This window comes from Sus scrofa, chromosome 2, assembly GCF_000003025.6.
Source record: "Sus scrofa isolate TJ Tabasco breed Duroc chromosome 2, Sscrofa11.1, whole genome shotgun sequence".
Classification (NCBI taxonomy): Eukaryota; Metazoa; Chordata; class Mammalia; order Artiodactyla; family Suidae; genus Sus; species Sus scrofa.
This window is the reverse complement of record NC_010444.4, coordinates 150,910,143-150,925,806: the sequence shown is the minus strand read 5'-3', so window position 1 is coordinate 150,925,806 and position 15,664 is coordinate 150,910,143. Positions and strand designations below refer to the sequence as shown.

Below are 15,664 nucleotides of genomic sequence, written 5' to 3'. Positions count from 1 at the left end.
TCTGTGCAGACGGTAAACCACAGTGTGAAGAGCGGGCCGTCGTGTGCACGGAGCGGCTGATGCTACCTGCTCTAGTCCGGGTCTCATCTTCACCACCGACCAGCCCTCTTGGGGCACCCGGGGACGGTATGCGCTCAAACGGCCCTTGAACGCTACCCGAACGCAGCCTTAGGGCAAAGTAAAGGCTACAGCCAAGAGCGCTCCGAAGCGGGAGCAAAGCACACGCACGCTCTGTGCAAAGCGCACGCGTGGCGTGTAGCAGCCGGCACAGAGACGCCGCTGTGGCTCAGGGGTTAAGAACCCAGACGGTGTCTGCGAGGATGCGTGTTTGCTCCCCAGCCTGGCTCACTGGGTTAAGAATCTGGCGCTGCTGCAAGCGGTGGCGTAGGTGGCAGATGCAGCTCGGATCCAGCGTTGCTGTGGTTGTGGCTGTGGCCGGCAGCTGCAGCTCTGATTCGACCCCTCGCCTGGAAATTCCCATATGCCGTGGGTGCGGCCCTAAAAAGGGAAAAAGAAAAAAAAGGAGCCGAGATACCCAAACAAGGAGTCCTTGTTCAGAAGATCTAGCTCTATAAGTCATGCTGGTGGAGCTCGCTGGTGGCCTAGTGGTTAAGGATCCAGGGTTGTCACTGCTGTGGCACGGGTTTGATCCCTGGCCTGGAAATTTCTGCATGCCATGGGCACAGCGGAAAAAAAAGTCAACATAGTGGCAAAAGGCTGTCAGGAAACAATTAAGTTACGGGAGGCCAGCCTCACTCTGGCTCACGGTGACCCACGACAGGCGCCGGGCAGAGAGGACCATGGACGTGGAGAGTCTGGGGGGAGGGGCGTCACCCAGAGATGACCGCGAAGCTGGAATCCTCCCCGGCTAGTGACCGGCGCACCCGTGCCCCTCGGCCAGCACGGAGCACCAATAAAGACAGACACAGGCGGGCGGGGCTGTGGGCGGTATTTTCTTTTAATCTCCATAGTGTCCTTGTCAGGTTCATGTGTAATAAGCAGATCACTACTTACAGGACATGGGCAGAGATTCTACAGTTTCTGTGATGTAAACAGTAGCTCCACGGGGGGAGTCGGAGAAAAGAAGCCAGTTCCGAAGTATTTACAGACGTTAAAATAGAACTTTGTACTCAACGGAATAATAATACATAGAGCAGTTTGGTTAAATTATCTATGAAACTATAGAATCTGACAATGTACAAATACAGGAAAACGTTTTCTCATTTAGAAGGTAAGACGGAGAAATCACACCGGAAATAAAATAGGGAGGATGACAACCACAGTAATTAAAAGCAAAGAAGGTTTTCCTCCTTGCCTCTCACAGATAAAGTATTTATATAAATAAGGACACAACCCAACAAAATGGAAAAAATATATAAAAATCCTCTACCAATTAAAAAAAATAGCAAAACTAAAAACTCGATTCTCAATCATTAGCAGTGTCCTTTAAAAAATTAAAATTTAGCTTTCTATTATAAATAACAAAGCAGATGTGTCCCTCTGTGTGGGTGAAATTCTTGCACCTTTCTCAAGAAATGCATCAATGTAATTCCACACACACACACACACACACACACAGGCGTGCACACGTGCAGACACACACACACACGCGGGCGCGCGCACACACACACACAGCCTTGCGCTCATGCACCCCAGGCTGCAGTTACCTTGCTGAGCCTCCTAATAAATAATGCCCCTGCGGTGGGACCCTGGGCAAGCCCACACCTCACGCAGTCAGTCGTGCCCTGGCGTGCCCCTGTCACAGAGCCAGGGGAAACCCTGGCTCCCTATTGCTCAGAATTCTCGAGGCTGCATGGTCTCACCAAGAGAAAAGGAATCGAGTCCGAGATTTGGAAATGCTGGAAGGACGACAGGGACCGCCTTGCCCAGGCGGTTAAGGCTCGCTACAGACACCGTTCCTTGAGAGCCCGGGGGCTGGGCAGGCGCGCCTCGTGTTGGTGTCCACGGCAGCAGCTGCCCCTGGGAGAAGCAGGTGCTCCAAGCCAAGGCGAACACCGCAGCACAAGGAGGTGCGGGGTGGCTGTGCCCTCCGGAGCCGGGCGCACCGAGCCCGGCTCCGGGGGGTCGTCTCCCCCAGAAGCCGCCTGGAAACCCAAGTGTCCACTCCCCGGGCCCCCGGACCACCCTGACGCCCACTCCCTGGCCTTCCCAACCCCTCCATGGGAGTCGGGGCATCCCTCAGGAAACAAAGCTGGGAGGAGTTTATGACTTTTTTTTCCTAACACAAAAAAACACTTGACAAGATTTTAAAATACAAAACACAGAAACAAACAGAATCGGTTTGGTTATTCGGTGGACCCCATCAAAGGCCATGGCCAGGCCCCCACGGAATCCTCACTCCACCTCTGTGCTCGTCCCGAGGGTCCGGGGGGGCCGCCTAGCAGAGGTTCACTCAAGGTCAGCAGCTGGGCTGCCAGTATTGCGGTTACAGTAAACCCCTCCCAGGCTCCGGGCCCCGGGGCCACTCCCGTCTCCACTGCCGCAGGACAGGACGGCTCGAGTCCCACTTCTCGGTTGGCCTGAGGGCCCAACGAGAGGCTGTTTGGGGCTTGACGGGTGCTACGCTGGGCTCTAAGCACACGCACGGCTCGCTCGTGTCCCTGCTGGACGGCAGGCGGTGGGAAGACTCTGCCTTCCGTCTGGGGAGCTGGTGGACACAGTCTTTGGCCCCTAGACGGCGAGGACGAGACGTTGATAAGGCAAAGCGCTGAGGGGACGCGGACCTATCCCTTCAAAAGTCACCCAAGGGCAAGGCTGGCCAGGAGAAAAGGGGGCTCTCCTCGGCCTCCCTGGAGGCCCTTCGACAAACCAGACAGCGCAGAGGGTTCGAGCTACACAGACCCCTCTCGGAGGCGCTGCTGCACAGCTCAGGGTCTGACCCCCTACAAAGCCCTATGGGCCGAGCCCCCGTGGGGGCCGCTGTTTCCGAACGGGCGAGCGTTCTGACGAAATGGCCTGTCTGGGAATCCAGCCCCCCAGCTCGAAGCTCAGCCACCGCTGCCACACCGTCAGAGAAACCAGACACCAAAGCTGCCCTAACATACGCAGGGCGATCCCTGCCTGCTGTCAGCCCGTGTGCTTCACAACCACGTGAATGAAGGGTGTGAAAAGTGCCTAAGTTAAGCTGCTTTTGGGGGGAAAAAGTGTATTGCTAGTACTGTCTGAGCGAGAGAAAAACAGCCAAGGAGACCACGAGGCTTGGACCGAGAGCATCAGGGGGCAGTGGGGGGGGGGCGAGGAAAGGCCAGGGTGAGACCTGCCACTGCCACCACGGCCACCTCCTCAGGCCGGGGCTGGTCGTCTCACCGTCCCCACCTGTAGCTATGGCTTAGGTCTGTCCTGGAGAGCCGGCCTCCTTGGGGAGGGTACCTCGGCCAGGACCATGTGGGTTTGAATCCACTGCCGTTGGGTTACACCGTGCAGAGAACGGTCACTGTGACCGCAGCACACAGGCTGCACCTGGTCTGAGAGCCTGGGGACAGACTCCCGATGCTCCAGGATGGGAATGGAGCCTGTCGGAGGCGGCCGGCCCATCCGACATTCCCATTTGCTGGATGAGGAAACGGAGGCCCAGGATCACAGGGCAAGTCAGAAACCTAGGACTTCTCGCTTGGAGACGGCTTAGAGATAAAGGACTTGCTTTGCACACCCGTGTCAACTGGCTGCGCTGCTGCGGTGTGTTTAGAATACAAAAATAGGTACCAAGATCTGAAAGCACCGTCCCATTTGTAGGGCCTCCAATAAAGAAGCCAGCAAAAGGCTGGCCCTGGGATGGGCCCTCCTGCTGCTGACGCCAGGAGCCCCCTGTCCTGAGGCCCCTTGCCAACCCCTAGGAGAGCACACTTCAGAGCTCCAGGAGATCCGGGTTTGCCAGTGTGGAAACGTGGAGCCAGGCTGAAGGCTTGCGGTTTTTCTCAAAGTGCTTTTATTGGCCTCCGCCTGCTTCCTAGGACCTTCCAGGGCTGGCTCCCAGAAGGCTCCCCAGCCCGTGTCTGTTTGGGGCCAAGAGCATCTCCGTGTACGAGGGCCCCCAGCTCCTGAGCCCTCCCCCTCCTCTGCACCCCCGGACCAGCAGCTCATCTCCACGTGCAAACGACTCGGGGACCTGGCGACCAGCGTTAAGCAAATTGCACGTAAGCAGCAGCCGGCTCCCGTCCGCCCCGGTGGGAAGGGTCCCCTCCTCCGGCCACTGAAGCCATCAGGTGCTCTTGAGGCGCTACCATCCGCCCAGTTTCGCTCTTGGTCGCCTAAGAGGAGAACTGCTGAACCTCAGGGCTGAGGAAACACCGCGGTTTTGACGCCAGCGAGTCAGACCCACAAGTCCTCTGGGGTTGATTCTGCTTCATGGTGTGGATGCCCCAGCTCTCAGGCTGCAGGCTCGGCTGGGATTCAGCTGAACCCGAGGCCGGGGGTGGGGCTCCCGGGTGTCCACGCAGAGGGACCGCGCTGTCACGCCTCCCCCGCCCTCAGCACGCAGACGGCATCAGCTCGAAGAAACCACAGCAGCCACAAGCACAGGCTTGAGGTGAGAAAGATTTCCTATCCCGCCCCTCTCCCTGCATCGGACCTGGGGACGCAGCCTGTGCGGCCCGGAGGCACCCTCCCTTCCTGCCCCCGGAAAGGCCCGGCTCTCTGCGGGGTGCGCTCCACACCCAAGGCTTCGAGGGCGCCCAGCCGATGCAGACACCTGACTGCTGCTATGTCGCAAAGCTGTGCTGGGGGGACATGGGGTGACGGGGTCAGGGAGCGGGGGCCTCAGCTGCTCTCCAGCCGCTCACGCTCCACCGCCGTGATGCATTTTCCTTGGGTAACCAGAGCCCTGGAGAGGGATCCGATCCAGCCTCGTGGCGGCTGAGGAAGGAGATGGAAGAATTCCACTCAGCAGCTGAAAATACTGCCCGGCCCAGGACGACGGTACAGGCTTCCTCGTGGGGGCGCTACCCACACAGTCTACTGCAGGCTTTCAGGGCAAGTCACAGGTACACATGACGGCGAGCAAACGCTAGCACAGACAGCCACACCGAGACGGCTGCCAGTGGCAGCTGCTCCCTCGGGCCACCCCTTCGTCTGGGGACAAAGGCCATGGTTGCCGAGCTTTCCTTGGAGTCTCCTTGGTGAGGGAGACTCAGCACCGAGTAAGTCTTCCAGATGGAGGCTGGCCGCAGGCCCGGGCCGTGGCAGAGCCTTTCATGCACAGACGACGGGAAGAAGCCGCTCTGTGCCCGCGGCCGGCGCCCTCCCCTAGCAGCGGCCCCGGCCGGCCGTGACCTTGGGCTCCTCCCATCCCAGCGCGACCTCAGATCTCTGCTCTGCTCAAGGCCAAAGTCTAACTACCTGCGATGCTCGTCCCTCCCTGAAAATCCGCATCCTTCACCCTCCACTGCCATCTAGCCGCGCTGCCATCAGGACGAGCCAGCGCGGGGCAGAGGTCATGCGCTCCGTCTCCTTGTGACACACAGAGGCTCCACGAGCGGAAGGGACACCGCGAGCCACAACGTCACAGAGGCAGCTCTTGGTGGAGCCAGGACTCAACCCAGCTCTCCAGACCCTGCGTGTAACTGCGTCCCCATGAGCTTCCACGCGACAAAGACTCAGTTTACTGCCGATGCAGAGCAGACCTTAAGGGGGCATCGGGTGGACTGAAGTTCTAGTCCACAGCCATTTATTGTACGCCTACTGGATGCTAGGCAGTGAGCAGCTGGAACAGGAATTGAGAGTGCTCAGCCCGTGCCGTGGAAAGCCCCCTCTGGTCCATCCCGACAAACTGACAAACGCTGCCTTCCCAAACTTGCTTATGGCCACTCTCCCACCTGGCTCCCATCCCCGGGTGGGGTTACGTGGCAGAGTAGTGCTGGGAGTCCTGGGCCAAGGAATGGCTTCAAAGGAACTTTCTCCCACAGATCAGGATGTGACAGAGAGGAATGGGCCAGCATGACACCCGGCCACCGTATGGCTCTGTAAGACAGGCACCTTTCAAAGATCAGACCAGGACGTGAAAGAGGCGGAACTGCAGACCAATCAGGGACGGCTGCTCAGAGCACAGAGCCGAGGTCCCAACAGCATGAGCAAGCTCAAAGAACGCGAGGCCTGGGGCCGACTGGTTATGTCTGCCACTGGCAAGGATGTGGGAGTGGAGGTACGTGTGCCACGTGGGACGCTCAGCTGTCAGAGCCGGCAGGGCTAGTTGTCCCCGCCTCCGCGCATCGCACAGCAAAGAAAACTGGGGCCCAGAGGGGCTGTGGTTTGATGCACAGGAACTCAAACTCCCCTTCCAGGCCGGTCTCCTCCACCTCCTCGGGGGGCCTGGCGTATCAGCCCAGTGAAGCTACTGAGGTATTTTATAATCTTAAAAAGCAACCAAAAAAGCCCCATAACGACCAATTCTCAAAGAACGAGGCCCGGTATTAATAATGGATTAAATCAGCTAGTTTTTGTTTAATGAGTCAGTTCAAACTCTAAAGAAAAGCGGCAGGACCGTTCTGCTTCTTTCTTGGACACACAAAAGCTTCCCGAGGAAGCTGGGCGTGAAAGAGATGCACCTGGAGCCGCTCTGTCTGAAGCAGAGAAACACGCTCGCTTGGCCTGCCCCAAGGCGACCCCCAAGGCACCCACGGGACACCCCGGACGCGGCTTCGACGTCACTCAAGAACACGAACCTTCAGTCAAGCCCAACAGACCGTCCGGGAATCAGCTTGGAGACTGTCTTATCACCCACCCCGTGCCCCCTGCCCCCAAACAACGACCCGTGTGAGCAGGGGTGAAGCCAGGCTTGCTCCCAGATCTGTCCGCGTCACGCCCACGGCGTCACTGAAGCCCTGGTGGCGGGTCCACAGCTGGAGGCGGACGGCAGGACCCTTTGGATCAAGGCTGGTGCCGGAGCCTGAACTCGCCCCGTGCTGACGAGACCGCCGTTGACGGACGCCCCAGGGTGAGCCTGCAGGCGTCTCGCCTGTGGTCCTCTTTGGCCGCCCCAGCTCTGCCAGGCCCTGCAACCCCGCTTCTTCACTCCAGCTACTGAGGGAGGCTGGGACCAGCGATCGGGAGGCCTGGGCTCCTGGGCCGGGCCAGTGCTCTGTAATCTCACTGGTCGGGGGACCCCGGGGCAAAAGTCACCAGCCTCCTGCCTCACCCCCCTCTTCCCTAAGATCCCGAGGATCCGAGCCCTCAGGGCCAGGCACAAGTTCTCAGCGAGAGCCGGGCACCAGACGAGGGCTCTGATTCTACGCGGACCCGGGCTCGCTCAACGAGACGCGAGGCAGGGCCCGCAGGAGAGGCCCTGAAACCCCTCCCGGGCTCCTGGGCTGGCTGCACGCCACACTCCCCGGCGACCAGCCCTCCGGCCCCCCAGCACCTCTGGGGCCCTCTGGCCAAGGGAGCAGGGCAGCTGAGTGGCAAACATCTCACGACAGTGCGTAGTTAAAAATCAAGGAAGCAACAGGACGATCCCAGGCACAGGACACCTGAGCCATAAACACATCACTTAAAGGATATACTTTTGTTTTCTTCAATTAAAAATGAGTTTATAATCCTGATTCTATTCACGAGTAACGACTTCGTCACGCACTACAGACGGAAACGCATGGCGGACACAGCTGCACGTCTAGGAGGGGCCGTCGGTCAGGAGGCGAGGGCATCCCGGACAGCCCGTGGGAAGCGAGGACGCTGATGTGGCAGTGGAGCGTGCACACCGTGGAAACTCACACAGAAGCAGCTTTGTTCAATGTAAACATTGATTATTCTTTTAAAAGGACAGCAGTTCCCCGTGTCTCTCTCTCTCTCTCTCTCGCTCGCTCGCTCTCTCGCTCGCTCTCGCTCCGTCTCATGTCCTTAATTTCTCTGAAAGCGTAAACAGGTTGGAAGGGCCCATCTGAGGTATTGAGGTTTTCCTCGAGGTTAAGGCTGTTGTCAGTGCAGGCTCTGCTGGGCCTCCCTCAGCAAGCTGTCGAAATCCATGGCTTCGTACTTGGTTTTCACGGATGCAGGCGGGGCCTCTTCCGAGTTGGCATCTGGGCGGGGGTGGAGGAGCCGGTGAGCGACAGAGAGTGGCCGGCAACACCTGCCACCAGGGCCAGCCTCACGGAGCGGACGCGGCCAGGGAACTCGGGGCACCTGGCAGCGGGTGCGGACTCCGCCATCCTGCCGGGGGCCCTGCGCCGTGTCACGGGCGAGTCAGGGCCGCGGCCGCCCCGCTGGCAGGATGGAGAGAGGCCGCACCAGGGCCCACAGAGCTCCTCTCCGGCCCGATATCCTCCGCACCCCCCCCCCCTTCCTGCCCATTGGCAAAACGCCTCGGAGGACACAGAAGGCAGCCCCCGCCCCCCATGAAGCTGAGATGCCCTGTCGCGTGGCTGTGGAACTGGGTCCCCGGGGCGGACACGCGGTCAGGGGGAGCCAGGCCTGGCTGGAGCCCCCAGGACTCCCGACACTCAGGCCTGTGCTACGGACGTGACATCAGACCCCTCCCACAGAGAGCTCGTTCCAAAAGGGTGCTTCGCCTTCTTCGCCGACTTGTCCCCACAAGAGGAGAAGGCGCGGGGACAAGGCCGCTGCACTGCAGCCCATGAAAGGACCCGGGGCAGGGTCCCGCAGGATCCCGAGCGGCCAGGGGGGCAGGGGCCATGGTTGCGCCAGGGCGCTGGGAGCACAAGACTGGCCCTTCCCAGAGGCCCCCACAGGCCTCATCTCTTTGGCACCAGTCCTGGCCCAGGACGAGACAGACCAGAGGCCGGAGGAAGGTGGGGACGGCGGCCTCCATCAGCACAGGGACCCCCCCGGGCGGGGGCCGCGCCCAGAGGGGGCTCCAGGTGTCAATGCCGGAGGCCACGGCCCCTGCGCCCGGGGCTCCACTGGGATGTGCGCCCCACAAACTCACCGAAGTCGGCGTAGCGGGGCCAGCAGAAGCGCCGGAGGCCCCCGGAGCTCAGCGGGAAGGAGGGCTCGCTGCGCCCCCGCAGGGCCGCGCCCTTCCGCAGGGACAGCGCCGCGTGCTCGGAGCGCCGGTAGGTGACGAAGCCGCACTTCTCGCCTCTGCGGGGAGAGGACCAGGGCAGAGGGTCAGCAGGACCCCTGTCACTGGGCGCACCCAGAAAAGCACCAGGACTCGGCAACCCTGTCTGTCACCTGGTCCCGGGGAAGGGCTCTAGGCTGACCCACGCGAGAGAGCGACAGCGGGAGCAGGCGGGGTGCCGCGGTCTGCAGGGGCCGGTCGCCACGCATCGTCTCCCACGGTCTTCAGACCCCCGAGAGGGGGGACCACGGTCATCCCACCCCCGACCCCCCAGGGGAGAAAACAGCTCTGCGAGCTCAGAATTGGCCCAAAGGCAGGTGGCAGAGCGGGGAGCCCAACTCAGGCCTCCCGCCACGAAAGCGGATGCGCCTCGCCCCCCACCCTCCTCTCATCACGCTTCCCATTTTCTGGGATTCGCCCCACCCCCGCTCCATCCTACCACTCCCACTCCCTTCAAAGGCAGCCTCGGCCACCACTTCCTTGGCCGCCCATGCGGCCGTCACCTCCCGAGGACGGCAGATGCGGATGCCCGCTCAGCATGCGCTCCCCTTCCTCTGATGACAGAGCCCTGTGCTCAGGTGGGCTCAGGGTGCCAGCTAAGTCCCCTGATGGAGGACCTCCTGGGCCACAGTGATTTTTTCAGGGATGAACCCGTCACCCAAGGCAGAACCCCAAAGATTCCACCCCATGTGTTTGCTGGAACCATGGTGGGGGGACTCCTCCTTCCCTGGGTAGGAGATGAGCTGCGAGCCGCAGGCAGCCACTTTGCTACCACGAGGGAGGCCCGCCCAAGGAGGTGCCAAGGTGAAGAAGGGAGTGGAAAGTCAGGCCTGACACACACTCAGCTGTCACATCTCCTGTCACCTCGGAACCGGTCAGAGGTGGAATCCTTCTGCCTCTTTCAATGTCTGAGCTTTATGAATGCTTTTTAAATCGTCACAAATGAATTAATCTTAGAGATTAATTTCCTTACCTGTTTTTACATGTTATCTCACTTGATATCCTGAACTGCAGAGAAATTTAAATAGTTCTATTTGTGTAAAGACTCCTTATTTTTAATTTATTTATTTTTGCTTTTTAGGGCCACCCATGCAGCACATGGGGGTTCCCAGGCTAGGGGTTCCAAGCTGCAGCTGCCAGTCTATACCACAGTCACATCAGTGCCAGATCCAAGCTGCGTCTGCAACCTACCCAGACTCATGGCAGCGCCGGATCCTTAACCACTGAGCAAGGCCAGGGATCGCTCGAACCCGAGACCTCATGGATCCTAGTCGGGCGTCTCCTCTGAGCCACGACGGGAGCTCCTGATCCCCTGCCTTTTGAAGAATGACTCATGTTCGACCGCGTGTGCACATGTTGTCCTCACCCTTCCTGTCACAGGACCCCGGCTTGTTCCCACCCCTCGGCTGCTGTGAATCACACCGCTAGGAACATAGATGTGCGTGAATCTCCTCCGGACCTGACTTCGGAGGCTCCCGCTGTGGCTCAGCGGGCTCGATCCTTGGCCTCTCAGTGGGTTAAGGATCCAGTGTTGCCATGAGCCGCGGTGTAGGTCAAAGATGCGGCTCGGATCTGGTGTGGCTGTGGCTGTGGCCTAGGCTGGCAGCTGCAGCTCTGATTCAGCCCCCAGCCTGGGAACCTCCACATGCCATGGGTGCAGCCCTAAAAAGACAAAGCAAAAGATCTGGCTGTAAATTCTTTTGCCTGAATACCCAGAAGCGGGATTGTGGACCAAATGGTGAAAATCTACGTTTCCTGGTTGGTGGGCCCTCCATGCTGCTCTGCACAGCGGCCACACCACTTTGCATGCCCACCGCCAGTGCACAAGGGCTCCTGTTTCTCCTGTTTCGCTATTTTCTGGAACCGCCCTGAAGGACATGAGACATGTAAGGATTCTCATGGGCAAACTCTTCTCTCACTGAAGCTCTGAAATATTATTACATTAGAATCTTAAAACCTGAATAACTTGTTTGCAAACATAACAGGAGATCCTTTGGGATGACTGCAAAATTGCAAACATAACGGGAGGTCCTTTAGGACGGGTGCGAAACCAGCAAAGCTTTGCTACCTCAGTTGCGCATTTACACCAACCTACTCCGGCTGACCTCGACAGCTGGAGCACCGCTGCCCCGGGTGAGTGAGGAAAAACCTGGCTGCCTGGCACAACGGAAGGCCGGACCACTGGACCGCCAGGCCGGCAGGTGCAGAGGGATGGAGGGATGGAGCAACGTGGCTTCAGGGAAGAGACCGCCACGCAGGCGTCCCTTCAGGCCCCAGGGCCGGTCGGCAGCCCTGAACCAGGTCTAGGGCGGAAAACCGAACACCGACACGTGGGCTGCAGATCTGGCTCTGCCACTAACTAGCTGCTCGGTTAACCTGTCTGTGCTCCCCAAAGGACAGCGGTGGCCAGAGTAGGCACACCCATGTGACAGGGAGAGAGCGTACGGGGACCGCCTCCTCGCTGAGCCAACTGGCAGTACAGGTCGCCGCCGCTCCTCGGTGGCACGGCTGCAGCAGCCCCTTTCTGCTCCTGAGCCCGCGGGAGGTCTGTTCTGCAGACGGCCTCCAGCCCCCATCATCTTTGCCCCCCACCCCAGCCCCGCGAGCGCCTGCCTCACCTCGTGCTCCTGGTGAGCACCTGGCACTCCACGACCTCGCCAAACACCTCGAAGCGCCTCTTCAGTTCGCGGGAGCTCATGTCGCTGGCGAGATTGCGAATGTACACCACGCGGCCTTCGCCCTGCCCGAGGGGGACAGAGAGGGACTGGTTATCACCGCCTGGCTTCCTGGAGCCCCTCAGGGACGGTCCCCAGTCCAGGTCACCCGGCTGAACGAGTGACACCAGCTGGGGCTGGAGTCCGAGAAAAGACAGTGCCAGCATCCCAAGGGACCTGCCTTGAGGGTTAGCGGGGGACGTGGCCCCAAAGGAAGCGACTGCTCTGCTTAGAGGGATGATGAGGGCCTGGAGGACAGCAGGCAGGAGAACAGCGCCATTCATGCAGCTTCTGGATTTGCTCTGGGCCTGACTTTTTCTGGTAGTGGGGGGGGGGATGGGAACAGGCGAGACGAGGGCCGGCCCCTCTGGGAGGAAAGCCATGTGACAGGGGCAGAGGGCTTGGAGCCCCCACTGTCCTTGGTTTTGCCAGGATGCTGTGTAGACACTGTAACTAAGAGGGCACCTGCATGATGCCAGGCCCCTGGAGCCGCCAGGAGAGGGAGCGGTAGAAGCCCCCCCACAACTACTCTACCACCTATGACTGGATCCAGTTAAAGCCACCGCCACCCGAAGACACTCTGATTTGCTAGAGAACCTCCAGCTCTGTTCCTGTGGCTGGTCCGGACAGGCCTTCTCCAGAGAGGCTAACGGCAGTGCTTCTCCAGCGCCCCTCCTGTACCATGGAGGGCCTGCGTCCACTCGCGGGGGCTGCGCACCCCAGCCCAGGACCGCCAAGGCGCAGCTACGACGGCTGCAGCAACGCCCCCCGCCCTCCGGCGGCCACTGCCCTCCCAAATCCCCCGCGGTGGCTCCGTTAGCCCAGCTCCCTCCAGACGACCACAGACACACAGCCTCCTTCCAGTCAAAACAGGACCGCTGGAGATTTAGTGGTGATGCGATTAGCGCCACAGCGGGCCCCACACCTGTAATCACAGTGTTTACGGCTCAGGTGACAAGTCTGCTGGCTCCCTTCCGGCCCAGCCACGCGAGGGGGTACCCGTCTGCCTGTTTGCTGTGTCACCCAGGGCCTGGAGCAGTGCCAGGCATGTCACCACTGCGGGACGGCCGCGCACGGATTCCAAGCGGCCTGCAGCACAGCACCTGCCTGCGGAAAGCGGTGGGACCCTGGGCCCCGCCCCTGCCCGGAGGCGACGTGGGGCGGGGTGGGGTCAAGGGTGGCTGCCTTTCCCTTCCTTCCTCCTGCCAGCGAGGGGCGGGCTTTAGCTCCGGGCAGCGCTGGTTGCAGGGCCCCGACGACGGGCGCTTTTGCGGCCAACTCCGGGGAGGACGAGGGAGACGGGTGGGGACGAACGGACCGGCTCTCGTAGTGCCGCAGCCCCGATCAAGCCGGGGGGACCCTCAGAGCTACAAGGCTCAACTCTCTGTGCACACGCGAGTAAACCGATTCTCAGGGAAGCGGGGAGCGGCCCGCGGTCGCAGAGACGTGGACCAGGGCTGGTCTGAGGGCCGCTCGGGGCTGGCTCTGCCCCCCGCCCCGGCCCTGCCAAGCCTCCGATCTGAGCCCTCACCTCGCCCACGGCTGCATGTTGCCAGGGCCCTTTGCTGCTGCCTGTTGGCGACGCTGTGCTCTGCTAAACGCGAGATCGAAGTGTGCTCTGCAGGCCTGGAGACCCTCAGCGGGCTTGGGCCCTCGAAGGCCTGGCATTTCCTGCCGCCCCTGCTCACCCCCATTCGCTCGCTCCGGGACCCCAGGTCACTTACAATGGCCTTTTCCCGCCGCTTCCTGGCGTGCCGGCCGCCTGGCGTTCCGTCTGAACACGGCCCTCTGCTCTCACATCTGTCAGTGGACAAGCAAAGCACAAGCTCTCACACTCGGCGGGGACCAGGGCACGGGCGGGGCATGCGAGCTCCAGGAGCCAAGGGGCGCTTCTCTGGCTTCCTTGGGACTCGGTCCTGCGGGAGCCCGGCTTCCCCCGCGGCGCGGCCTCAGGGCTGCATGTGCCGCTGAGTGCTGGGCCTGACTCGTGCCCTCTGCCGGCTCCTGGGACGAGAGGGGCTGGCCCACTGCAGGGCTCGTCATGACCCTGGGGGACCTTTCTGTGCCACTAGGGCAGAGGGGCCCTTTCTCTTGCTCGTGGTATTTGACCCGATGAAAAAAATCCCCCAGGGGAGCTCTCTGCTGGCCTAGTGGTTAGGACTTGGGTTTTCACCGCTGCGGCCCGGGTTCAATCCCCAGTCCGGGAACTGAGATCCCGCACCAAGCCGCTGCTCACTACGGCCAAAAAAACCAAACAACCATGAGGTCTTAGGCTTCCTCATTTTCCAGATGAAAACTCCGAGGCCCGGGTTCAATAAGAAACTTGCCCAAAGCTAAACGGTGGGGAAGCTAGAGCTAGTGGGCGCTCTGCAGATGCTGGACTCTGCTCTCCCTCCAGCGGCCAGTGTCCGGCCAAGAAGCAACTGCTACCGCCACAGCCAGGGCGGCCCGTGAGCTAATCTGCCCGGTTGCCGGGCGCAAGGAGGTTTCTGAGAGCCACAGGCCAGCACCCTGCTGCCCCTGCACACGGGGCTCTGCTTCCAAGGGCCAGGCTGGAGGGGAAGGAGCACAGCGGCCGGCCCGACTCCGACACACACTGCCTGCTCCCTGGGGGTAAGGGATCCCATGAGCAGGGACGGAAGCAGGCTCTGCCTTCAATTCTGGCTCTGCCACCCCCCTGCTGGGTGACCTTGGGCTGGGTGCTGCTTGCCTCTCCAGTCCGTCACCTGTAAAACAGCGGGAATCCATGGCACCCCCTCTTCGGCCATGCGGGAGGATCGAATCAGAACAGGCCACAGATGCGTGGCCCAGAACAGCTCACCAACTGCTGACTATATTTCTCTACGGAAGCCCTGTGAGCCTCAGCTTTCTCATCCATTAAATGGGGAGACGCAGCAGACTCCCCTCCAGGTGCACTCTGAAGTTCAAATGGGGCAACAGAAAGGGACGGACGTGCAAACTTTAAAATGCTATTAAGTGGGAGCAGCAGCATCCATCTGCAACAGGGCTGGCCGTCCCCCCCGGAAGAGCTGAGAGTGGCTGGAAGACACCGCAGGGCTGGAGGTTTGCTATTAAACCCGCCTCAGGTGCTTCCTACCGACTGAGGTCTGGTGGTGGCATCACAGGTAAAGAAATGCTGATCTGGAGAAGAGGCTGATGACTGGTTTCACAAGCTTCTGGCCACCAGGCTGTGCCGGGCCGCTGAGAGCAGGAACCCAGGGAACCAGCTGGCTTTCTCCAGTGGCAAAGCCAGCCAGCCCTGCACTTGGCCCCAGAGTGAGAAGAGGAAAGTGAGGCTCCAAGGGGGGCTGCAGGGAGCCCCCAACTCTTTGCAGGCGAGCCCATGGGTACAGGCCCTAAACAGATCAGGGGTTTGGGGCACGGAGGGGCAGAGACGCCCCGTCGCTTGTGAGCCGTGCTGCAGGTGGACGCTCAGAGCGACCCCGGGAAAGAACGCTCAGAGGGGCCCGGCCGAAGGCGCCCTGACCACTCATCCTGGCTTACGACCTGGAAGGGCTTTTAGAGAAACTGGTCAAAACGAGTTTGCGTTGAGGAACAGACAGCTCAGGGCTTTGGCGCATCAGTGTCTGCGAAGCCCAGAGAGCCCCCAAAACTGAACGCCCAGCTAGATGCGGTCTGCTTCCATTAGATTTTCAGTTAAGAGCTACTGGCACAGAGTAGCAAATACAAAGCTGAATTTTCCCTAAAGTCTGTTCCGATCACCTGAATTCTGTTTCTCCGGAGCACGGCACTCTGGCCGTGGCGTTATTACCTGCAAACTGGTGAGAAATGGAAATTCTCCACTGCGACCCCCAGACCCACAAAGCCAGACCCTCAGGAGGCGGGGGCCAGCCTGGGGGGGAGGGTGACAAAGCCCTCCCGGTGACACAGCTGCAGCGCTCTGCACCCAAGAGCACCATCT

General features: G+C 60.5%; 1 protein-coding gene across 2 annotated transcripts in view; it reads right to left on the bottom strand.

Annotated features, from left to right (window-relative positions):
- PPARGC1B (PPARG coactivator 1 beta) overlaps positions 936-15,664 on the bottom strand; it is a 101,534-nt gene continuing 86,805 nt past the window's right edge. Inside the window, exons 9-12 of one of the 2 annotated variants that reach the window (XM_021085008.1) lie at positions 13,467-13,542; positions 11,647-11,768; positions 8,894-9,048; positions 936-8,027 (exon numbers count right to left, since the gene is read on the bottom strand). In XM_021085008.1, the coding sequence (XP_020940667.1) occupies positions 7,927-8,027; positions 8,894-9,048; positions 11,647-11,768; positions 13,467-13,542 (454 nt within the window). In that variant the 3' untranslated portion in view covers positions 936-7,926. The remainder of the gene's footprint in view (positions 8,028-8,893; positions 9,049-11,646; positions 11,769-13,466; positions 13,543-15,664) is intronic. The other variant, XR_002342022.1, reaches the window with a different exon arrangement.